The sequence below is a fragment of the Protopterus annectens genome, chromosome 9.part0, assembly GCF_019279795.1.
Source record: "Protopterus annectens isolate FY-2018-M chromosome 9.part0, PAN1.0, whole genome shotgun sequence".
Taxonomy (NCBI): domain Eukaryota; kingdom Metazoa; phylum Chordata; order Ceratodontiformes; family Protopteridae; genus Protopterus; species Protopterus annectens.
Window position 1 is genome coordinate 815,019,448 of NC_056743.1, and position 26,031 is coordinate 815,045,478.

At 41.5% G+C, this 26,031-nt stretch overlaps 1 protein-coding gene across 3 annotated transcripts in view; it reads right to left on the reverse strand.

Moving 5' to 3' along the window:
- The window catches only part of DIP2B (disco interacting protein 2 homolog B), a 2,678,679-nt gene that overhangs the window by 930,095 nt on the left and 1,722,553 nt on the right, over positions 1 to 26,031 (reverse strand). For all 3 annotated transcript variants that reach the window (XM_044083475.1, XM_044083472.1, XM_044083474.1), the window contains exons 15-16: positions 25,858 to 25,951; positions 23,853 to 23,972 (exon numbers count right to left, since the gene is read on the reverse strand). In XM_044083475.1, coding sequence (XP_043939410.1) covers positions 23,853 to 23,972; positions 25,858 to 25,951 — 214 coding nt within the window. The remainder of the gene's footprint in view (positions 1 to 23,852; positions 23,973 to 25,857; positions 25,952 to 26,031) is intronic.

Sequence of the window (26,031 nt, forward strand, 5' to 3'; positions counted from 1 at the left end):
CATGGGAAAACAAGTTTAAAACAATATTGTAGGGTAAGGACTTGTACGACACTCTGACATTCCAGAAAGCAATTGCTACACTTCTGAATTTACGATGTCTCATTCACAGTGGAAGGCGTTTGATTTTCGCTGCTGCAGTGTTCACAGATGGTGTCTTACTTTTACATTGTTACAATGGTATGTGTGATTTGGATATTTCGACATGTTGGGGTACACAGTTTTGGCGGATGGAGTTAGTGTTACGCAGCTGCTTCATGTGTTGACAATTGGTATTCAATTCTTTCCCACTCTTTGGCATTGGTACTGTCCACATTTTAGTTTGTGGTGATGTTTACATGTTTTCTGGGGGTTTGTTTCCTCACTGTGGTGTTTTTCGATATTATGGGAATGCATTTTAGTTGTGTGGTGGTTCCGGGTGCGTTTTCGCTATTGTGATAGTCTGAGCCGACGTTCTGCAGTTCGATGTTCTGTGTTTTCGCTTTTCTGTGTATCCGACGTTATGGTCTCAATGTTCCCATGCTCGTCGTTATGATCACTTGATCATTTAACATGTAACCATATATACATACATAATACATATTTTACACATTATATATATATATATATATATACACACACACACACACACACACACACACACACATGCACACACACACACATATATATATATATATATATATATATAAACTCAGAAACTAGGGAACCTTTTCCACAATAAGAAATACTTAACCAACACAGCCCGAAAATCTCTCTCTCATGCTTAACTACTTCCAATACTCCTATACAGCTGTCACATATTCACAAACCTTAACTTCACACTCCTTTCTAAACTTGAAACTACCTACAACAAGGTGGCCAGATTTGCAGCTAACCAAACCTGCAAGCCTCACCACTGCTTAGCACTTAAGCAACTAGACTGGCTTAAAATCCCTCAACTGCTCCGACTATATCAACTACAAATCATTCACTCCATCCTCTAGCTACCCTCCTTCTACCCCAGTCTCTCTTCCATCTTATCTAAATATTCCCCTGCTATGACTCTACACAGCTCAGACCAACAACTATTACACATCTACAACCCCAAAACCAAAACCGGATGTCTTTTCTATAACTATAACCCAGCTACAACCTGGAACCAACTGCTCTTAGAAATGAAGTCCCTTCACCATAGCAAGAGTTTCAAATTAGCCATAAGAAAATACCTCATAAAAAATGGTCTTGCCACTGCAGTCATCCACTCTGAAACCACTATCCTTCAACCAATTTCTCCACCTCAGTCTAAATGTATCTCTAACCATGTACTTCTATCTTTTCTTTCCTTCTTTACATTTGCTATTTAATACCCTCCTACTACTTCCTTTCCTCCCTCTCTAACCAATCTTGACTCAATCTGCTCCAAAACAACTAACCTTAACAAGTCTGTCTAAAAGGTCACCTCTATTTTACTTCCCGTATATCATCTAACTATTTGTATACTTTTTTTGCGAAACCCTAAAACAACCAGTTACTATGCATATCAAATGATATGTAACTGGTTTCATAATCTTTTCCAGACCATAAATTTATTTTGTACTAAGCATTTAAAGTGATATTGCAAGAAATCTCATTCTTTTGCTGATAGTAAATTACTGTTGTAAAATTTTTCCCTGAGGAGCTTTTCTCCACGGGTCTCTGCTGAAAATGAGCCAAGAGCTCAGTCAGACTAACCTGGTTAACAAAACTAAAATAAATAATGTAAATATATAATATACACACACCTATATATATATATATATATATATATATATATATATATATATATACATATATATGTATATATATATATATATATATATATATATATATGAAGTGTGTGTGTGTATATATATATATATATATATATATATATATATATATATATATTCGTATCACTTCACCTAAAGACAATTTTACTGACACTCATTTCACTAAGACCAAATCACCTAAAACTCATTTCAATGACAAGTAGTACTCTAACGCAAGTCAAAGGTATATGTCCTTTTCCCCAGTGTAGTGCGATCCTGGTGTTAGTATATATAGTTAGGGTGTGTGTAAGGGCATAGACCCCCACTTTGGGGATGACCTGAGGAGGTGCTGTGCACAAGAGATGCCCTTACAATCTGAAAGATTTGGAGAGCTTCTGCAAGGAAGAGTGGGCAAATATTGCCAAGTCAAGATGTTGCATACTGATAGACTCCTACCCAAGAAGACTGAATGCTCTAATTAAATCAAAAAGTGCTTCAACAAAGTATTAATTTAAGGGTGTGCATACAACAAAGTATTAGTTTAACGGTGTGCACACTTATGCAACTAGCGTATTGTACATTTTTTATTTTTTATATTTTTCCCCCAACAGATTTGTTTGTTTTTCAATTGAATTGCACAGGTTATATGTCTGGCATTTTAATAGGGGTGTGTAAACTTTTTATATCCACTGTATGTGTGTGTGTGTATATATACATACATTATATATATATATATATATATATATATATATATATATATATATATATATATATATATATATAAATATATATATATATATATATATATATATATATATATATGGATTCACTTTAGAAGCTCAAAATACTGAAATATCGAAATTCAGTATTTCGAGCCCATAAAGTGGAATCCTGAGAAGAGTGAAAGCTCAGAAGCGTGAAATTCAAAACCTCGAATACCAGAGGTTTTGAATTTCGTGCGTCAGAGGTTTCTCTGTGGTTATGGATACAGGTGTGTGTGTGTGTGTGTGTGTGTGTGTGTGTGTGTGTGTGTGTGTGTGTGTGTGTGTGTGTGTGTGTGTATGTGTTAAGGGTTTTGGGTAGGAGCTGTGGTGCGTGTCAGTGTGTTTTGTTGCTGTGATGTGTGTGTGCGAGGAAAATGTAGCTTGTGTGGTGGTGTTTTCTGTGTGTTTGTATGTAGTGCGACCTCGGAGTGAGAATTTAAGTAGGGGGGTGTGGGGGAGCGAAGGTGTGTGTGTGTATGGAGTAGAAGCATGAAATTCAAAATCTCCAGTGTACGAGATTTTGAATTTTGCAGTTGTGGGTTTTCATGGTTTTAAATTTTCAGCATTAGAGCTTCGAAATATTGAATTTCGACATTTCAGTATTTCGAGGATATAAAGTGAATCCATATATATATATATATATATATATATATATATATATATATATATATATATATATATATATATACATACATAGGTAGGTACTAGGCTATTGGCCCTAGGGCCTATATAAGCCTAGCCAAAGGTACCCTGGCTTTCGCCACCCAAGAAAATTATTTTCCTGTGTCACAGTCGAGCAGAGCCACAGAAGTGATCCCCGGGGTGAATTTCCTATCTCCCATCCAATCATCAAGATTTTTCTTGAACAGTGCTAATGAGGAGCTTTGTTTGATATAGATAGGTAGTTTGTTCCAGAGTATTGGAAGTCTCTGGGACAGGAATCTATCCCTCCAGCATGTTCTGTTTATTGTGGTGACGAGGTTTAGGTCCCTAGAGCGTGTAGCTCATAGGGATTGGGATTTCTTTAAGTGGAGCATGTCTAAAAGCTCTGGGTTTGACATAGCTTTGTGTGTTAGGCAGAGATCGCCTATGAGTAGGCGATATGCAACGGAGTAAAGCTGCAGTTTTTTGAAATGGTCTGCATAGGGCATCTCTTTGAGGCCGGTAATCCTCTTTGTGAGGTATTTCTGTGGCCTTTCCAGTTGTTGTAGATGTCTTATGAGGTACATACCAAAAGGGGCACTGTACTCTATAATGGGTCTAATGAGTGACGAGTAGAGGGGAACAATGACCTCTTTTTTCCTGGATGAGAAACCTTTTGTGATGAGGTGTGCCACATAGAAGGATTTCCTGACTACTGTGGCAATGTGATTATCAAAGGAGAGACTACTGTCCACCTGTGTCCCAAGGTCTCATCACACTTTTGCTGTTAAGTAGACTACCACCTATGTGGTAGTTTATAGCTACTGAGTTTTTACCAAAAGGAATGACAATGCACTTTTTGGCATTGAGCTTGAGGCCATGGCTTTGACACCAGGCATCTGTCTCAGCAAGGCCCTTTTGCAAGATGTCCACATCTTTTGGAGTTTTGATTATGGCTCCTAGTTTGCAGTCATCTGCGAACTTTGTTAGCCAAAGACCTTCTGTGTTGGCCTGTACTTCAGAGAAGTAGACACCAAACAGGAGAGGACCCAGGACTGAACCCTGTGGTACTCCACTTGTCACAGGTCTGAAGCTGGATTTGGAGTCTGCTACTTTCACAGTGTGGAGTCTGTCAGTGAGCCAGTTGGCAACCCATCTTGTGACATAGGGATATATACCTAGTTTAGTGAGTTTATCTATAATTCCAGAGTGAGGGATGGTGTCAAAAGCCTTGGCGAGATCTAGATAGGCTGTGTGAACCACCTTACCCTCATCTACGGCTTTGGTGACTGCTTCAAAGAAGTCTATCAGGTTTAGAAGACATGATCTGCCTTTTACAAACCCAAACTGGGTGGGGTCCAGAGTTTGGAGATTACGAATGTCATTGTTTATAAGTTCCATGATGATATGCTCCATAGCCTTGCAGACCAGGATCCTTAGGCTAATGGGGCAGTAGTTTCCGGGGTCTGTGGTGGCTCCCTCTTTGCGGAGTGGGATAACTGTCGCTGTGCGCCATTCAGTGGGCACATAGCCTGAGGTGAGGCTATGATTGAACATGGTATTTAGGTGGGGTGCCAGTTCGTTCTGTAGTTCATGTAGAACACAGCCTGGGATGTCGTCAGATCCCATGGATGCTGTGTTCTTGGCTTTGGACAGTGTGTTTTTTATCTGTGCAGCCGTGATTACAGGAACTTTGCATTCTTCTGGTATAGAGATGGGCCCTTTAGGGGATGACAGAGGGGTAAAGTTAGCTCTGAACCTATCTGCCAGGATGTTGGCAATATCCGTTGGTTCTGTATATTTAGTGTCATTGTGCTGTAACTCAGAGCAGATCTGAGTGCTGCCATTGAGATTCTTGACATAGCTATAGAATGCTTTGTGGTTGTCTTTAGAGTCAGTGGCGATTTTGTTTTCATAACTAGCTTTGGAGGATTTTATGAGGGATCTCAGATTCTTACTGAAGCTGACCAGGAAGTTTCTCCAATCATGGGATTTTACTCTTTTTTTGCAACAGTTTCTTTCTTCTGTTGTAGAGTTTGTTTATGCTAGGGGACCAGCAGATTGGCTTCCTTTTTTTGTAGGATAGCATCTTGGTTCTGTTAGGGATTGCACGATCCACGCACTCATGTAAGTGCTTATAAAGTGCATTTGTGTAGGATTCAGCAGTCATACCTCTATTGTCCGTCAGCATGGGTGTCGTGAACTTTGCCACTTCTGTCTTAAGAAGCGTGAAGTTGGCTTTGGAGAAATTTTTTACTGTGGTTTCCCTAATGGGGGGTGGAGGAGGGATGTGGATGTCTAGGGTGATTAGCTTATGGTTGGATCTGACCAACGAGGAATTGACCTCTGGTGTGGAGCACCGGTTCCCCATGTTGGTAATAACCAGGTCTAGGATATTGCTGCCCCTGGTGGGGGTGTGGTAAGTTGATCCATGGCATTGGAATTTATGAATTCCAGAAAACATTGAGCACAAGAGTTGGTACATGAGTAGTTTTCCCAGTTAATGGTAGGGTAGTTGAAATTGCCCATTATTAGGGTGTTAGGTTGTACCCTAATATTTTCCAGTGTATTAAGAAATGAGGAGTGGGAATCCTGGGGCATGGTGGAGGATCTGTAGCAAGCTACAATTTGGATTGCGGTCTTGCCCAGAGTTAGTTGCACTTGGATAATCTCGGATGCATTATGCTGAGCAACTAGCCTGGAGGTGTGGATATCCTTAATGAATATGGACACGCCTCCGACTTTAGTGTTTCGGTCCAGGTTAGGTGGCCAAAAGGTGTGGTATGAATTATAGCCTGGTAATGCAGGGGTACTCTCTGGAGCCTTGAACCAGGTCTCTGTCACTGCACAGATGTGGATGTTCTCCATTTTAAGGAGTGCCTCGAGAGAGTGCATTTTGAGGTTTAGACTTTCAGCATTGAGTAGCAATACCCTCAGATTCTTCTTGCCTGTACCTGTTAGGGTGGTGAATTTGTCATTTGAACCTTGCCTAAAAAAGGCACTATAGGAGTGGCTAGAGCCTTAGCCAGTATCCGGAATCCCAGGGGCAACAGGTGCAGGCCATCTCTGGCAAAGCATCGTGGCTTGTCGATCATGTCATCCCAGGCAGACAGATACTGGATCCCCTTAGAATGACACCAGAAGCTTAGCCAACTGTTGAAGTCAATCATTTTGTCCTTATACTGTGGTATCATTCTGGGTGATGGCAGGATGCTACTCAGGGCTAGGGTCATACCTGCCTGGGCTACAAGATTGGACAACTCCTCCATGTCCCTTTTCATGTAGTCCAAGTAAGTACGTCTCAGGTCATTCACACCAACATGGACAATAACAGAGTCATATTTCTACTTGTTGTGGAGTGACCTGAGTGCATGCTTTATGTGGCGGATCCTGGTACCTGACAGGCAGCTGACAGTAACTTTCTCCTTGCTTAGCCTGGTGAGTTGAACATCAGTGTGCCTGACTATAGAGTCACCTATGACTACAGTGTTGGGTACGTTGTTATGCCTTACGGGCTGTGGTTGAGTGGCACACTGAGTTTGTGGGCTATGTGTCATTTGGGTTGTGTTGGGGTGGTGGAGGGTGCTTGTGTTTCTGCTTTGGAGGTCCCTGTTGCCTGGGCAGGTTTTTACTGAGAGCCTCCGCGAATGTAGGTGTGCATTTTGTGTTTCTATATGTGTGCTTTGGTGGTGTAGGTTTTGAGGGACTATGTGCTGAGTGTGGTGTGGTGCAAGTGTTTACCTTCTCCTCTTGACTGTCTAGTCCAGTCTTGGGTGAAGACAGCTTTGCTTCCAGTTTGGCTATATAAGTGCATCTCTCTCAGGTTGTAGTGTTGGGTGGTAGGAGGAGAGGGTTGACTGTGTACATGAGGCAATTATTGCATTGCCCCAAGATGCCCAGATTCATCCGGTAGACTGGAGAAAACACCGGGGGCAGACCCTTAGACATGCCTGGATAGGTGCTTATTTGTTAAGTACTAGAAACTGTTTTCCTCTAGACAGTGAGGAAAGTTGAGTGCTGTAGTAATTTGTAGCTTATTTAGTGCTTACATCAAGTTCTGAACAAGTGCTGAAACAAAAAACTGGCTAGTTCTAAGAAACAAAATTAAGCTAGAAGGCTTCCCTCCAACACAGAAAGGCTTGGGCCCTAGAAGCCTACAAATAGTCCTGGACACAGCAAATCTATATCCAGGCTAGACTACCCACAGGAAAGGCAGGAAACAAGCTTAGAAATTTTTTTTTTTTTTTTTTAGTAGAAAGAGAGAAAGGAGTAGCAGAAACTAAGCTGATTGGCTTTCTCAAATGTTCTTCCTGTACTGGGTAGAATGAGGTAATGACACTAGACTGGGAGGAGGGTCCCAGATCAAATTTACAAATGTTTCTCAAAGCTGAAAAGCAGCAGCGAGCCTTTAAATGAAAGTTTTTACACACACACACACACACACACACACATATATATATGCAGACACGTTATATTTATATATATATATATATATATATATATATATATAAATGTATATATAAATAATGTGCATATGTGCATGTATATATGTGTGTATATACATGTGTATCCACGTATAAATCACATACATACACATTTATATTTATTCTGACCTGATGATGCTCTGTTAAGGGCAGATTTAATTATTTATTTTTTTATTTTTTATTTTTCAATAAAGAGATATTGATTTCTGAACAAGTTATAAGTGCATGACTATTCTGATGTCTCAGCTGAGCTTGATTATAGATTGTGTTACTTTTTTCCCCCTCATTTTAAGGAGGCTCAGCCAACAACTTTGATGCTCAAGACGTACCAGTTTTCCCTGTAGTTTAATGTTTTTCCTTAAGGGTGGGGGGCCATCTTAACACCCTAAGGCTAGAAAACTACTGCCATTAGAAAGATTTGTAGTTTTTTGTGCGTCTGTGTGTTTGTATAATATATATACATACATGTGTACATGTGTGTGTGTGTATATATATATATATATATATATATATATATATATATATATATATAGATAGATAAATATACACATATATATGTACACACACAACAGACCAAAAAAATTAAACACTAATAAACTTTATTTAAAAGACAGACAGATAGATAGATATGGATTCCTTTCATTTGAATGAATGCTCATTTGACTGAACCACAAAATGGTCAAACACAAATTACTAAAAACTCATTTGACTGAATTACAATTCATACAAAACATTTTACACAATACAATGAAAAAAATGTTTTTGCAGGGGGACAAGCCCCCATACTCCCCCCACCCCCTATGTGTGTGTGTGTGTGTGTATATATATATATATATATATATATATATATATATATATATATATATATATACACAGATACACACACATGCACATCTATATATATATATATATATATATACATATATATATATATATATATATATATATTTATATATATATCTATATATATATACACATACATACTCATATATATGAAACTCCATGCTTGCACAACAGCAGTGGAAAAAAATGTTACACACAGTGACTTAGTGCTGGTGCACCAACATCTACAGATGTGGAGGTGTAACATGACAGAGGCCACTGTTAATCCACACATACTCATTTGGACTAATTTTCCCAACAATTTCTATTACCAGAAAAGACACGATTAGTGTCTGTATTCTTCTACCCTTTTCTATCAATTGTGATTCAAGTTGAATGAGTTTTCAGTCAATTTTTTCAGTCAACTGTATTCAATTATTTGGGTCAGTCAAATGACAGGAACCCAGACATATAATGTATGTGCATGTGCACATATATGTTATACATAATAAATAAATAAATATATATATATATATATATATATATATACATAGACACATATATATATATATATGTGTGTGTGTGTGTGTGTGTGTACAATAACAATTAAAATACCAACCATAAAAGTGAGCGAATAAACCTTGTTGAATATTAAGGGAAATAGTGTACTTACACATTAAATATGCATAATATAAAGAAAGTGCACAACCAAAATCAAGATAAGCAAGTTACACAGAAAGGAACATTTAAAGTACCCCTCTCACACCTCAGATAACAACATATATCTGACTACCTCTAGCATAAGGGAGTAATAAACTCTTAATGTTACAAGTTTCTGGACAATAACATGCAGAAATTGCAGACAAAAAAATTACAGGAAGTGGTCACTTGAAAAAATCCAAGGAAAGACAAGACAGGACAAAGACCATCTATACATTCTAATTACTTAACACTGTTCTCCAGAAGCCATTACATTGTTTCCTTTTGCCTACGTCATGTTAATTTAGTTATTTGTTTTCCAGCAGCAAAAGTTAAAAAAAAAATTCCACTTGCAAAGAAGGGTTTTACAGAAACTGCTGATACAGAGAAAAATAATTTATGTACTCACCATAACATTCCATCCGAGTAGTTCTACTTCGTCTTCAACCTGTGGGATACCAGATTCATATCGGATCTCAACCAGCAATTTCACTAGCATCTGCTCCGAGCTCTAAGCTCCTCCCCTTACCCATAATACATCTCCACTACCTTCCAACCTCCACACCAAGTTTGCTGACCCTTATACTAATAACCCGACCTGAAAAATACTTTGTGACCTACAACTGCAGCCCGCAGGCTGTCCATATGACAAAGTAAGGGGGAAAGAGAGGGGGACAGGTGAAGACAAATGAAGTAGAACTACTCAGATGGAACATTATGGTGAGTACATAACTTCTTTATCTGAAGTAGTTTACTTCATTTGGTCTTCAACCTGTGGAACAGTGTCCCCAGCTACTAAACTCCTGGGTGGCCCTCATGGAAGGATATTCCGGAGTACCACGGAACAAAGGATGCTCTCCTTCTAGAAGTCAAAACCAATTTGTAGTGAGAAATAAAGGTATGAGATGAGGACCAAGTAGCTGCAGAACAAATATCATCCAATGAGATTCTAGACCAAAAGGCCGCAGAAGTAGTCATGGACCTAGTGGAATGAGCTTTCACCTGACCCGGAGGAGATGTACCTTTGTCCTTAGTGACCTGAAGGATGCATGAGGAAATTCACCTAGCAATAGTGACCTTGGAGATAGGTTTACCCAAAAAGTGTTTAGAGAAGGACACAAAGAGCTGATCAGATTTACGGAAGTTTTTGGTCCTGTGTAAATAAAATCGTAACCGTCTATGAACATCCAACAAGTGGAGTTTGTATTCCATTTTGTTAGCAAAGTTAGGAAAGAAGACAGGTAAATTAATGGCATGAATGATATTAACTTGTGATGCCACCTTGTGAAGAAAGGACGGAATGGTCCGAAGGGAAACTCTATCTTTATGGAAAATCAGATATGGAACTTTGATGGACAAAGCTTGCAGTTCTGAAACCCCTTTAGCAGAAGTGATAGCCACCAGGAATGCTGTTTTCCAAGATAAAAAATTTAGATCTGTGGTTGCAGCAGGTTTAAAAGGTGGAGCTACCAAAGCTTGAAGAACCATAGTAAGGTCCCAGGGGGGAACAGGATCCTTGACTGGGGGGCATAACACAAATGTCCCTTTGATAAAGGCTTTACACAGCCTGGAGGAGGCCAGTGAGGCAGAATTCTCACCCACATGAAAATGAGAAATGGCAGCCAATTGAAATTTGATGACAGAAGAACTAGCTCCCTGATGAAAAAATATTGGCTAGGAAATCAAGAATGGCAGAAATAGGAGCCGTGAAAGGGTCTAACCTCCTTTGAGAAGCCCAAAAGGAAAAATGTTTCCATTTGCTGCAGTAAACCTTCCTGGTTGAAGACTTATGAGCAGCTACCAGAATATACCTAACTGAAGAGAATAATCCAGGAGTCCTAGCGATCACAGGAATTGGAGCAGCCAAGCCATGACCTTCAAACTGTCCAGGTTCAGATGAGGAACCCCCGATGGGTGTGAAATCAGATCCTGACTGGGATTCAAGATCCAGGGTGGAGCCAGAAGATGAAACCAAAGGAAGGGAATCCATACCTGGCAAGGCCAGAAATGGGACAATGAGGACCACTTTGCCCCCCAGTTGATGAGCTTTCTGTAGAAACCTCTGAATAAGAGGTACTGGAGAGTAAGCATACAGAAGACCGGGAGGCCAAGCATGGACTAGAGCATCTCTGGAGGACTCCCCCGGCAAGGGGTTCAGAGCGAAAAACTCGCTGCACTTCACATTGGAAGGAGATGAGAAGAGATCGCAGGAAGGCTGACTCCACTCCAGGAAGATCTGCTCTGCTACTGAAAGATTCAGAGACCACTCATAAGGCATTAGAATAGTCCGACTTAACCTGTCCGCTAGAATGGTGGACCGTCCCGGAATGTGCGTTGCTATGAGAAAGCGACTGGTGGAGATAACCCATTCCCACACTCTCATGGTCTTGCGACAAAGGGGGTAAGATCTGGTCCCTCCCTGTTTGCTGATGTACCAAACCACTGACATGTTGTCTGACTGAACTGCAATGGTTCCCAGAGGAAGAAAGGCATGAAGGGCCTGCAACGCCAAAAGGACTGCCCTCATCTCTAGAACTTTTATGTACAAGCTGGTCTCTGCATGGGACCACAGGCCTTAGACTGTCCTGCCCGAAGAATGCCCACCCAACCAAGTTGGGAGGCATCCGTGGTCACTGTGGCTTGGACAGGGGCTGAAACAAAGGGTCGTCCCTCCAAGATCTCTGGAGAGCACATCCACCACAGAAGGGACGACTGATAGACTCGAATGAATTGTATTGGATACGATAATGGAAGTTCCAACAGGGACCATTGTATAGCTAGTGTCCACTGCAGAATTCTCATACGTAACTGGGCGCATGGAATAAGCGTTACAGTCACTGCCAATGAACCTAAGGCCCTTAACACTGATTCTGCTGATGGAAGATGAGAAGGGTATATCAGACAGACACGCATCCCCAGGTTTTGTACTCTCTCTGAAGTCAGGAAGATTTTGCACTGTAAGGTGTCTATCCTTGTCCCAATGTAGTCTATCACCTGGACAGGATTTAGAAGTGATTTGGATGTGTTGATTGTGATCTCCAAATGCAGAGCAAGCTTTAAGAAATAATCGCTGGTTTGAGAAAGTAGACGCCTGGTGGGAGCAGTGAGGAGACAATCATCCAGGTATGGGTAGACCTGAATCCCCTGAAGCCTCAGGTAAGCTGCTACTACTGCCATCACTTTGGTGAACACCCTGGGAGCTGAGGTGAGACCAAAGGGTAGGGCTTGAAATTGGTAATGATTGACTCCTAGCCAGAAGCGGAGTAACCTCCTGGAGCTTCTGTGCATCTTTATGTGACAGTAGGCATCCTGGAAGTTTAACGAGCACATCCAGTCACTCTCTTGCAGGTACGGCATGACAGACTGTAGTGTGACCATCCAGAATTTTTCTTTGGCAACTGACAGGTTCAGGGTAGATGAGACCCCTCAAGTCCCCCATTTTCTTTGGCACCAAAAAAGAACCTGGAGTAGAAGCCCAGTCCGGACTAATCTGGGGGAACGGATTCGATGACTCGTTTTTCTAGCAGCTTGGAAATTTCCTGTGCTGCTGCTTTTCTTTGCGTGGGTGGTACGTCCGGGAGGTGTTTGGGAAGTTTGGGAAAAACCACAAAGGAGATAGAGTATCCTCTGGATATGATCCAAAGCACCCAGTGGCCTGATGTTATGGACTCCCATACTGCCAGGTGCAATGACAATCGTCCCCCAACTGCCTCAAGAGTAGAGAAGTCGGGCAACCCCTCAGGCCTGCTGTCTGGGCCTGTCCGAGAATGGTTCTCAAGACCAAAATTCCTTAGACCCCCCCCCCCTCTGCCTCTGGGCCGGTGTCCGTTCTGTCCTCCTCTGCCTCTGGGGGAAGAAGAGCCCTGAGTGTCCCGGGAATACTGTGCTTCCGGAACCACATCTTCTTTTGCCCTCTCTGATTCCGGAAAAAGGATCTTTGAGGGTTCAAGCAGCAGATTTTGATGGCAGACAGTGTCTTCCTGTTCTTCTCACTCTAGGCTAAAGACTCTTTGACGGTCTTACCAAAGATAGTAGAGCAGTCATAAGAGGCACTCGTAAAGAACGCCTTGAAAGGTTCTGAAAACTGACATAGTCTGAACCAGGCGTTGCACCTCATGGACACGCCGGACCCAGCTCCCCTAGCAGCTCCTTCAGTAGTATGTGAGAGGAGTCGCATGCAAGTGTTGGAGACTGCTTTCAAAGTGGCCATGCTCGCAGAGAATGAGTCCCTAAACTCCTGCAACATGGACTTAGGGGGGGAGACTCAGCCAGTTCCATGACCAGGTCACACTGGAGTCTCATGATGTGGGCCAGGTAGTTCAGCACCCTAATGGAAAAGGTTGCTGATGCATAAAACCGCTTCCCTAAATGGTCCATAATCCGCGACTCTCGGTCAGGAGAATGAACCGAGGAAGTTTCTTGGGCTAGTTCCTTCTTTGTGACTGCTGCTACCACTATAGCATCTATGGGGGAGCCCTTGTTCCACACTGGTCTGTCTGATGGTGGACTCAAGATCTTATCAGGACGTTTAAGATTGGTTCCACTGTGTCCAGCTCCATCCAGGCCAGTGAGGTGACCAGGTCCATCAGGGGATCTGCAGGAGAGGACACCCAGGAAGTAGATGGGCCCATGCCGAAAGCCTCCAGGAACACGGACTCGTCATAAGAAGATAAGGGGGCGGACAAACCTCCTCGTTGGCTAAGGATTTCCATGATGTTTCCAAAGGAGACATCCTCGGGAGGTGACCTGGGGGAACTTTCCCCATCATCCAAATCCGTGTCCTTGGTGAAGGACTCAGGGGAGTCCAAGTGCCTCCTCTTACACGTATGCTTGCGAGGAAGGTCTCCGGTGGGGCTCTCCAGAGGGAACTCGCAAGCCATTTGTTCCTCAGGGGGAACCATCTGGGGCTCCTTGTGCATGGGCTGTCCCTCTGGTAAAATGATGGAATTCATAGATAGAGCTGAGGGGGTCAGGGTGGAATCCAAGGATATAGTCAAGGGTCTCGATCCAGCAGAGAGAACCCTTTACACCATGTCGAACGCTGAGGGAGAATGAACCTCCTGAGGAACCAAAAAGGAAGCTGGTCTCCCCAGGTCCGACATGAGAATCAGAGCCGGGCCCGAAGTGGAAGCAGCCCTGAGGGAGGGAACTTGGCCCAACAAGACCGGAGCCGATGAAAAAAGTTCCTCTATCTCGGACCTGACACCCAAGCTCCAGCTCTGAGAGATGGTCGGATCCGATACGCTCCAGGCAGCTATCGGCATAGAAGCAGCAGGTACCATCGGCACCGACCCCCGACTAAGGCAATCCTCGTATCCAAGTACTCTGAACCCAGTGGATGGATTGGAGAAGGAGAAATTGGTGTGAAAAAGGGAAGCAAGATCCACCCTCCAGAGGGAGAGGGTCTGGCAAGACCCCCATATGGATCTGAGTAAGAATGAACCTTCATCACTTTATCCATGTCAACTTACGATAAGCTCCACATGGATCTCGACGAGGCCATGGACTCCAACCTGGCGGGTCGAGGAACTGAGCCCATAGATGGAGAATGTGTCTCCTCTGGCTCCAGGGAAAATCTCGGAGATTGGTGCCGAGGGGAGTCAAGGATCCTAGGTTGACTTTTGGTGGGAGAAGGAAGGTCCAGGGACCTCTTATGTTTGTCTGGTCTGTGAGATTTTGGCTCTCTCTCCTTCTCTCTGCCTCTTTTCCACTCCACTTCCACAGGCTTTGAAACGGGAGGTTTAGTCCCAGCCTGGGAGGGAGGAGAAGCAAGGGCAAGAAAGGAAAGAGAGGCAGCCACAGCAGCCACTGTGACCAAAGCCTTGGACGAGGCAACCGCCTCAGAAGTGGGAAGGAGGCCTTTCAGGGCCAACTTAGCCTTCCTGTGCTTGATAGTGCACGGGTTAAAATCCGCACATATAGAGCTGTCAGTATTTAGATGGGCAACACCCAAGCACATTACACAAAGTGTGTGGCCATCTGCAGGAGACAATTTATGGCCGCGCTCAGTGCACCTTTTAAACAGAGGCTCATCAGCCATGCTTCTATCCAAGCCACTCAAACTACAGAAGGAAAAAGGGAGAGAAGAAATTTCCAGTTTTCCCACTCACCACATACACAAGTCACGCAGAGCACACTGAGGGGGTAGGGGAAGCAAAGCACACTAACAAACTAATTCTAAACTACAAAAAGGGTTCTATTACACAACGCACCAGCGAGGGGAAGAGAAGAGGGAACCTACACTAAACACACATACTAATTTTACAGAGAAAAAAGCTGCTTAAAAGCAGAAAAACCCACTCACTACTCGGAGCTCAGGAGATCACGATGCTTCAGCAAGCTGTGGCAAATGAAATATGGGGGTTGGAAGGTAGTGAAGGTGTATTCTGCGTAAGGGGAGGAGCTTGGAGCAGATGCTAGTGAAATTGCCGGCTCAGATTTGATACAGATCCGGTATCCCACAGGTTGAAGACCAAATGAAGTAAACTACTTCAGATTCTCTTTTAAGGCTTGAGCTTTAGTATGCTTCTTTTCATAGTTCACGTTAGCAACTTCTATGAATTAGACTGTAAACTGATTTTATGCCCTGCTGGCACTGGAGATGCAAGGGGTTATAGCTTACATTTTAAATAGAAGATTAAGCATTTTCCTTTTTTCATCTCCTTTTACATTTACAAAAAGAAAAGGTCATCAGGTTACTAACATTTAATAGTAAATAAAAAAAGAGAAAATACTTAACATCTTTAAATCAGTTTTCCTTAGCTTGACATCAGCATTGTCGCCAAAGTAACAATTGTGCTGTTGCAGGACTATTAAGATTAGCTTATCTCACACATCCAACTCCTGCAAGGTAGGCAATATTAACAATTGAAGCACCTCAGTGGGTTAACTGGAGAAACTCCAAAAGCCTGCATAAGTGTACAGAAACAGATTAATTACACTTTACCACAAACACGAGAGGAAAGCAGTGCCCTCACTGAATGAATGGTCTTCACTACATAAGACAGCTTCTTACTGGGACTGAGATACCAACATATTGTCCATCCCTACACAATGCGCATACAACTGGGACATGCTCTTGATGCCCATCCTTTCTTACTATACATCTGCTGAAGCAACAACCATGCCCTTACAGCTGATTGAACTTACACTAAATTCAACCCTACAGATATGACTTCCCACTTTAAACACCCCTTACCACCATCTCAAGATGTAACCCTCCTACAGTCAAAACACCCTTCTTTCAATACAAAAGTACTTCTAGCGCTACCTTTCACCTCTTGACTTCATTAAATGCAACCCTGTCTGGTTGATGACCTCAACTTTCTTCTTCACAAACTCCTTGCAGATACAAGATTACAGCAACTTGGTATCCTTGTACAGTTAAATACATCTAAATGTAGCAATGCTTTCTAAAAACTGAAGAATATTCTTCACAACTCTCTACCCTTCCAAATATAATGCATCTTAGCAAAAAAAGATTAACAAAAGGCATTCACACAGAAAAAAAGAAAACCACACATGTTACACGTAAACAATACACAATGTTTTTTTTTTGTTTTTTTATTTCTGGAAGTATACAACCAAATCAGTTTCACTGTGTAACAACTGTGTGCATCCTCCCCAAACCATTTGCCTAACCCATACTAATACTAGTCCAAAATACAAAATTAATAAAAACATGAAGGACAGGTAACAAAGCTGACTTGGACTAACCAAAATAAAAACCGACATCATGACAATATCTGAAGAGTAACAAAAAATAAAATAAGACTCAGCAGTCAAATAAACAGAAATGACTGTTGCAAAGGGAGTTAAAGTTAGTTTCTCTACTACAAAACTTAGGACTTACTACGGAGTCACTACATGTCCAGGAGGTCTTAAATGTAAAACTACTTTGCAAATGTGAATGTAGCTACAGGAGGATCAACAACTACACAGATGGAATGACTGAAAGCTGCTTTAATAGATGGACAAGCTAAGCATAGAGTACTTGAGAAAACAGGGGTTTTTATATCCGAGGGACGGAAACATGGTCACTATTAATGATGACATTCTGACATTATAAGGAAAACCTATACCATTTAGAGATATAACATTTTCCATTATTTGAACTTCTAGCTTCTTTCAAAAAGGACACAAACTAATTAGAAACAAAATAACTGTAAGGGACTATGGTTAGGCCTAAAATTCAGAAGTCGGGAAGATTTTCCTCCTTAATGAAAGGGTTTTCTTTTTTGATGAATATTAGTGTCATTAGTAGCTTGTACTGTTGTTGTCTTTCGGTTTTTCCTGGTTAGGGGTCGCCACAGCGGAACTCCGGTCCACTAATGATTGGCAGTAGATTTTCCACGAACGCTGAGGTGCCAGCTCGATGTTCAACCTTTAATGAAGGCACGCCCATTTACGCATCTCTTTCGAACGTTCACCCAACCACGGGGAGGACATGCAGACTCCACATAGAAGGCACTCCCCGCACTGCAGCCGAGAATCAAATGGGAGAACCTCTTGCTGTGAGGCAACAACGCTACCGCTGCACCACCGCAGAAGTATGCCGCTTGTACTAAAGAGTTTTATTAATGACAATGTGGGCTAACAAAAGAGGCATACTAGCAGATTTTATTTACTGCTACCTATAATATGTTTTATGTTCCAGCAAAGTTTAGGACAACAACTTGTAAGCATTAATCAATTTTTCGCATTAGGATCTGGATAGCTAGGTCCTTTCTGGATTTAGGAAGTAAACTGGAGTATCAGTAGGCCACTTTTAGTTGAGTGTGGACTTAATGCTTTATGTGCTATATTGGTTAACAAGGATGTCCAGATACCTCTTCTGGGTAACTGGTGGAAGAGGTCTTCCATGTGGGGGGCTTTAATTAGTAGTACGAGACTCTGCTTAATCTTCTGATGAGTCTTTTATTTAATGACCAAGTTCAAGTGAATTAGCCACTTTCATATATTACTGAAGTTATCTTGTAGGCTTGCTACAGTTTGTAAAGAGCTGCATTAGATCCAAACACCATTATATAATCTGCACGTGGTGTGCAATATAACTGTGGTAGATCAAATGGATTATTTATGAATACGGATAACAGTAATGGCCTAGTAATAACTTCTAAGGGACTCCAGCTTAAAACAAAATTCTGCTGTCAGAAATGCAGTTAAGTAATGCCAATGTAAGGGTTCTGTTGTGCAGGTATGCAGACAGCACAGTAGACCAGAGTTCGATGAATCAATACTTTGAAGAGCTGTAAGCAGGAATGTATGCTTCGTTACTTCAAATGTGCATTCTAATTCTACTAACAGGACACCAATAAGTCGCCCTTTTGTATGTAAAATGCACACATATAATATGACTTTCAACTGCTTTTAAACACTAACATTCATGTATTTAATATTAAGTGTTAACTGGGCAGTCCCACTGACCCATGTGCCCCTTTCTCAGAGAAGACAAATAACTTCTCAACATAAAGGCCAGTAATTAAATATTACATACATTATTTAAATATACAATCTGTATAACATTACAGTTTCACATGAAAATATAAGCTGCTTACACTGATTACTTTATGCTGCTTTCAAGACATTACTCTAAAAATATCAAAAACTATCTACAACAATTTATGATTATGAAGAATTTATTAATAGCAAACTAACTGCAATTCATTATGAAAAGTAGCAAAAGTAGTAGGCTGCAAACGTCACACACAATCAGGCATAAATGTTACCTAATTCAGGGGGAGTGTTACAATCACTATAGTTACTTATAGATAGATGTTTGAACAGGACATTTTAAAGGTTAATTGGAGGGGGATATATTTAACAGATGAGGTTTCATTCAGAAATGAAGGACAATAGAATAATTCTACAGTGAAATGAAAGAATGCCTCTTCCTGAAATATATATATTTTTAAATTTGTTAACAGAGGCTTTCCAAGCACACATACACTGAAGGTGTGTATGAACCATTCTTTAAAATACTAATCCTTGTAGTTAATTAATATATTAATATATATATTATATATATTAGTTAAGGAGACATGCTGCCAACACTATGTCTTCCTCCCTCCCTCCTGCCACACTGTGCTGCAGTCAACCATTATAGTAGTCAGCATTCAACGGTAATCAATGTGGTTAATTCTCTGACAAAACAGCAGATGAGTGAAACTCAGTGCTTGGTTTTCTTAAACAACAAGATGCAGGGAGCTTCAGAGCTTTAAGATATGAGTGGAAAGAAAGGGAGATTCTTCCCACCTTCAGCAACCTTGATGTTTCCATGTACCATGAGCACAGTAGCAGAGCCAAGGCTGCTTTAGAAACTCTGAAGCTACAATAATGATTCTCACATGTGTTAAAGACAACTTGAGAACATTACCTGATGAAGGAATGTTATATAAAAATGCTGCCCCAAAAATAAACAACACAGTATACTCAGAGGGTATGGATTGTAGTTAAAAACGGGAAGCTTGGAGATGAATATAATAATCACATTGGTCAATTTGGGGTTTGTTTCAATAACGAATAGACCCCTCACTAGGATGTTTTCCAGCCATCATTAGCATAAAACAGTTATGCTGCAGGTGGATTGGACACACTAATTTGGCCATAGGCGTGAGTGTGTGCCCTCTGTGGAAGGTTGGGTGCATGGCTGGCAACTCAACACTGTAAAACTTCACTGCCAATCATTCTGTGGACCATTGTTTCACTGTGGTGACCCTTAATGGAAAAAGCCGAAAGGAGAAGTAGAGGAAGATTAGCATAAAACAGTTATAGCTCAGTCTGAGCTCTGAAAACTCCTGAATCAAGTACTACAGTCAAAAGCACTGTTCTCTTGAGTCTAAACGGAAAAAGCAATGTCCACTTTTTCCTACTGAAGAAAGACAAAAATTCCTGGGACAAGTACTACTGTAAAACGTACTGTTCTGCTTGGTCAGGATGAAGCCCTAACTATGGCCATGAGGAACCATGTTTAATAAGTGGCACGGGTTGCTTGAGGGGCTGCTTGAAAGTTAAGAAAGAAGTTACAATAGCAAAGAATAGGGCATTGGAGGCACTCTACCAATTTCTAGAAAGTGACTCAGTAAGTGGCACAAAGAAACTACATCAGGCTGTTAGGCAAAGAGAGAAAGATAAACAGTCAGTCAGACACTCTTCATAAGAGATGCCGGCAACAACCTGCTTACCAGTCTGCAGGACATAATAAAGTAGACAGAAGGAGTACTTCCAGCAGCTTCTTAAAGAAGAAAACCCCACAGAAGCTGTACTGCCCCAGAAACAGCCTACGATGAGAGAAGAAGAGGAGCCCACCATAGAAGAAGTAAGAAAAGCACTAAGGAAAATGAAGTCAGGGAAAGCAGCAGGCTCAGATAAGGTCACAGGGGATATGATAAAGATGCTGGGTGAGATGGGGAGAAATGGCTCCTGAGGGTACTAACAGCAGTGTGGTGAGAAAGGCGTATCCCAAATGACTGGAGAATAAGCATACTCATGCCAGTGTACAAGAACAAAGGGGACATCCACAACTGTGGGCAGTACAGAGGCATCAAACTCCTATCACACTGCATGTAAGTTCTGGAGAGGGTGACTGATAAACGGATATGCAGAGTAGTAGAATGTAAGATGGAAGATGAGCAGTTCAGATTCAGATCAGGATGCAGCACAACTGACCTGAGATTTGCAGTCAGACAGACACTTGAGAAGAATCTAGAGATGAGGAGTCTCTCCAACTGGGCATCTCTAGACTTCAAAAAAGTATATGACAAGGACCCAAGAAAGCTGATCTGGGCAGTACTGTGGTGGTTTGAAGTCCCAGAAACATTGGTAGAATTAGTGCAGGCTATGTACAAGGACCCAATGACTCAAGTACGAACAGTGTTCGGCCTCACAGAGGGGTTCCCAGTGAGCTCTGAGCTCACTACTGTTCATACTGGTGATGGACTACAGTAGCAAACAGGTCGGAGGGGGCAGAATAACAAAGTTGCTGTATGCAGATGATGTGACATTTCAGGCAGACTCTGAGCTAGAACTTCAGCAAAGGATAGGAGAATAGAATGCAAAACTGAAGGACCATGAGATGAAACTAAGCACTGATAAGATGGTGGTAATAACAGCAAACTGAGGAAATTAGAAGAAGCTGAGAACAGAGATGGAAGGGAAGATAGTGGAGCAGGTAAACAGCTTCAAGTATCTTCGAGGGATGGTTGAGGAGAAGGGAAGTCTGAATAAAGAGGTCAAAGCTAGAATCAGAGGGGCTGCAGCCAACTGATATAGTGTGTCAGGTGTAGTCTATGACAGAAGAATGCCAAAGAAGCTGAATAGTAAGGTGTACAGACAGTGGTGCAACCAGTACTACTGTATGGTACAGAAACCTTGGCAGAACAGTTGAAAAGGCTAGAGGTAATGGAAATGAAGTGCCTGAGAAGGATGGCACGAAGCACACTGTGGGACAGACGAAGAAATGAGGACATAAGAACAGAAGCCAAAGTAGCTCCAATTCCAGAAAAGATCAAAGAGAACAGATTACGGTGGTTTGAACATGTGCAGAAAGCAGAAGACAATCTGGTGAGGAACATTTGGGACAGACAGGAAGATGTTAAGAGAAAGCATGGATGTCCAGCAAAGAGGTGGATGGATTGTGTAAAAAAAGATCTGCGACAGACATGAGTGTTGAAAAAGGCAGGAGTGTGGCACTGAATCGAAAGAGTTGGCGATAGTTAACAAGATACCCCGATCCATTGTAGAAAAAAATGGGAAAAAGGAGGCTGCTGATGCTTGAGGGGCTGCTTGTGGGTTGATGATTTGTGCAAGTGACACCAGCTCATTTATTCTCAGAGGAGGTAGGCTATTTGGTCTGTTGCTCTGGCAATATTTAGCACCAGTTGGGTGTGGCATCCACTCCTAAAAGGCCATACTGGCTTGCACTAGATAAGGGAGGGACTACCCTATGAACAGAGAAATCAAGAAGTTATGTGTGAGAAAACACAAACCTTCTCTCTCTCTCTGTCCCTCTGACAAGGCAGCAAATAGCCTAATAACAGCCTAAGGTAAGGATGATTAAACAGAGCCATAGGACATGTAGCAGGCCCACGTCCTGACTCTCCATGCTGGGGGGATAGATGGGCCAATACAGCTTCACAGAGAAAAAAAAATGGCCATAAAGTTCTCGCTAGGCCAGGTATACTCAATTCCCACCGCTACTACAGAGTAAATGGGTCACTTCAGCGCAAGTAGAGAGGTAAATGGGCAAGGATCCTCTGGAGGAGGGAGAGTAAGGGGTATGAGAGGAAGGGGATAAAAAAGACACTGTTCTGCCTAGTCACAAACCACTGACCCATGACAATCTGGTGACAAAATCTACAGCAAATCCCTCCTTACTTAATAAATTAAGCATTATTGATAATCGTCAGTTTGCATGTGAACATTTTTTCTTTACAGGAAACACTGCAGAAATCAGTTGAAGACACATTTAGTATTCATCTTCTGGTAATTTTATGACAAGTAGTCATTCTTGTGCAAACCAGGAGCATTAGCTACTAAATCCTAGAAATGTGAAGCACAACAATTATTTAAAGTACCTGTACTTACTCTGTTCATGGAAACTGATATGATGCAGTCCTCTGAAGAAGAACCCAGATATATTCGAAATTTCCAGTAAGAAAGAAAAGTGACTCAAATTATGTCACGAAAATGTGCTCTTATGTCATGTTTCTATATATAATGCTGTGTTATATTAAGAATAGATACTGAAGGTTTATCAGCCAGCTTAGGAAATGTAGGAAACAATACAAAGAATTAAATGCACAAGGTCCTCCTTGGGCTGTTCCAATACAACTGAAACATGTTAAGCATGAATTCAACAGTGTGACCATGACTGTGAAGGAACTCTACCACCAATGGGACAGAAGTCTGTGAACATTCTCTTAACCGCAGCTGGAACAACAGGCAGTGTCTTCAACAAGCACTTCTAAAGAAACATGCATTTAAATACATGCAGTTACTGTTGATAACACCACTACATGTTCTCTTATCTCTCTCCTTCTGTGCAAAGAGCTTTGGAAATGCAGAGTTGCATATTAGAAAGCTACTTCCAGGCTCCTTTGTGCTCAGAGATAGAGCCCTTAATGCAACCCAGGCAGTCTAGGTTCTTTTACTGACTCTGGCACAGTGAAGCCAGGTAGGGAGTGGGTGGAGTGAAGGGAAGCAGCTCACTCATTTCTCCTGGCACTTCAGTTGATGTGATTTCATGGGTGAAGACCAGGAAATCCAACACCTGTACTTTCCATAGAAGGGCAAGGCTGCTTGGAAGAAGTGAGAGGACAGCTTCCACAAGTCATTTCATTGCATGTCCCTACACAGTGTTTTGCCAAGTGCATGGGGGAGGGGGGGGGCAGGGAGATAAGTTGCCAACTGAAAAGCCAAATCACTCTGATGGCCAGTCTTGACTACTGCTCTAGTGACAGAGAATGGATGAGTTCATTTTTAAGGGGGTTGCTGATCATCAGACAGCAGGGACAAAAAATAAAGAAGAAAAAATTGACTGCTTCAGTCAACCAGTCAGGATTCTACTTTTTGAAACATGCAATATGGGTAAACAGATGTAGAATACCAAAAAAAAAAAAAATAATAACTTTGTGGAAGAAAACCCACGATTATGAGGTCTACCTGATATTTATACTTACAAGGATTGGCTCCATCAGCTACAATCAGCATTCGAAGGGAACTGAGGCTGGCATCTCGCTGATCTCTGTGGGCCATCAGTGCCCAGTGCAGGTCTCGACACTTTACAACAGCTACCTTAGCTATAATTCCATAAACAAAATTGTGTTAATACATGAGTAGGATGATGCAAAGCTCATTCTACTTTTGTTTAAGTCTATCTTAAGAGGCTAAAAAAGCAACCTTAATCTGACAGTAATAAAAAAATAAGTACACAATATGGTGGAGGTAACTGCTCTAAATAAGGTCATTTCTGACTGACTTTCATTACTTACATTTTCTAGTCATGCCAATCCAAATTTCACTTCTGCACTACTGTCTAGGTTAGTCTTATTTCTACAACTTACTGCCAAACAAAAAAATAATAATATTTTTCACTTTACTTTTTAAATGAAGCATGTTGTGATTTAGAATGGAATATTTGACCGTACAGCATTCACAATGGCATGCTGTTACAAAATCCCATTACAATGCATCAGTAATCCAGATTACCAACCCATGCTATCCATAACAGGTGAGTTCAGTAGTTAGGGCAACTACTGTATATCTAACATTCAGGAAAAAAAAACATAAATCATACTCTAATGTGGCTCACTGCAACTAAATACAAAAAACTTCCTGCAATATGAGAAGCAATGTAGGATGACAAAATGGCTGTTTGACTTAAACAGAGGATTCACAGTAAAACAATGACCCTTTCTCCTGTTAGTGGGTTACTTTCCGTTTTAAAATTTAATGACTTCACAGCATCTGTCAAAAATACTTGGGGAAAAGAAGATTATAGCAGGTTTAGCTAACATTGCTACTCATTATAACAGCTGCAAGCAATTAATATACTAGTATGGACCTGAGAAGACGCCAACACTAGTCGATCTTTCCTAGCAAGAATTATATACAAGTGTAAAATGTTTAACACAAGTCTGCTGCTTACCACCACTTACCCATTACACTCAACAAATTAAGAATTTAAATTGCACTGAGTTGAGATCACTAGAGGGATCTCTGCGATTGTGAAACCAGTGGAATAAAGGTTCTCTTCTTCACCATCAAAAGTACAACACAAAAGCATTAGCCAGGGTTTGGAGAATCAACACAATGCAATCACCAACACACACTGGATGTTAGAGACATTTTTGGTAGTTGTGTACATTTGAGTCAACAAATGACTACAGTCTGCTAATCATGCATGCCTGTTAAAAGTTAGAAGTACTTCTTAAGGGCAACCTGGAAGCACAAGAAATTGACAGAAGTTATGCAAGACAACAGCTTGCATGGAAAAGTCTGATGAGCTTCAACTTTATGTCTTCAGCTATGAGACAGTAATATTCATCCACAAGAAGCAACACCAGCATATGGCTTTTGTCACAGAAGGAAGTGCACTGGTCCTGTACAAGTGTTAACATGAGCATCACATTCAAACTCTCTCTCATTCTCTTTTACTGCATTTTTGCCAGTTTCCTACCTCTCTTCTTGGTTTAGTTATCGTTTGAGTTGGCTGAGTTCAGATTACTGTTGCTTGTCTCACATCTCCTACTGGGGTACACTACAATGTCCCTTTGTCAGATTGGTGCCATCTCTCCATAAGGAAATAACATTAGAGCCAAAGCAAACCCCAGTATGTCATCCATGTCCTTCTCCCAAGAGACTCCTGCCTCATCATTTCTCTTCCAGCAAGTTGGCTCCTTCAGTGGGCAGGCAGCTAATCAAACCCAGGTCACTGGGGTCACAGTCACAGATTCATCCTTCTAAGCTACAAAGACAATCCCCTCCCACTCAAAGTTAATGCTACACTGGATCATCACCCAGTTATCTTTCAAACTCGCTAAGTGGTTAGGGTTAGCAGGGCTCATTTCTGAACATGAGATACTAGGATTACAGCAATTAGGGCTAAACAGAGAATCATTATGCATCTCCAACAGCAAAACACAGTAACACTGCTACTGCAAATGAATTTTATTTTCCTGTTACCTTTGTGAGCATAAACACGTTGCACCCAGGAAAGGGGGGAGACCTTCATCACAGAATAGGGAACACTGATTGTGTGCAGCTTATTCATGACACTCTGAAATAACAGTAACAAAAAAAAGAAAAAAAGACAAATTAACAGTTAATACATAAACATAAAATAATTTCCAAAAAAAA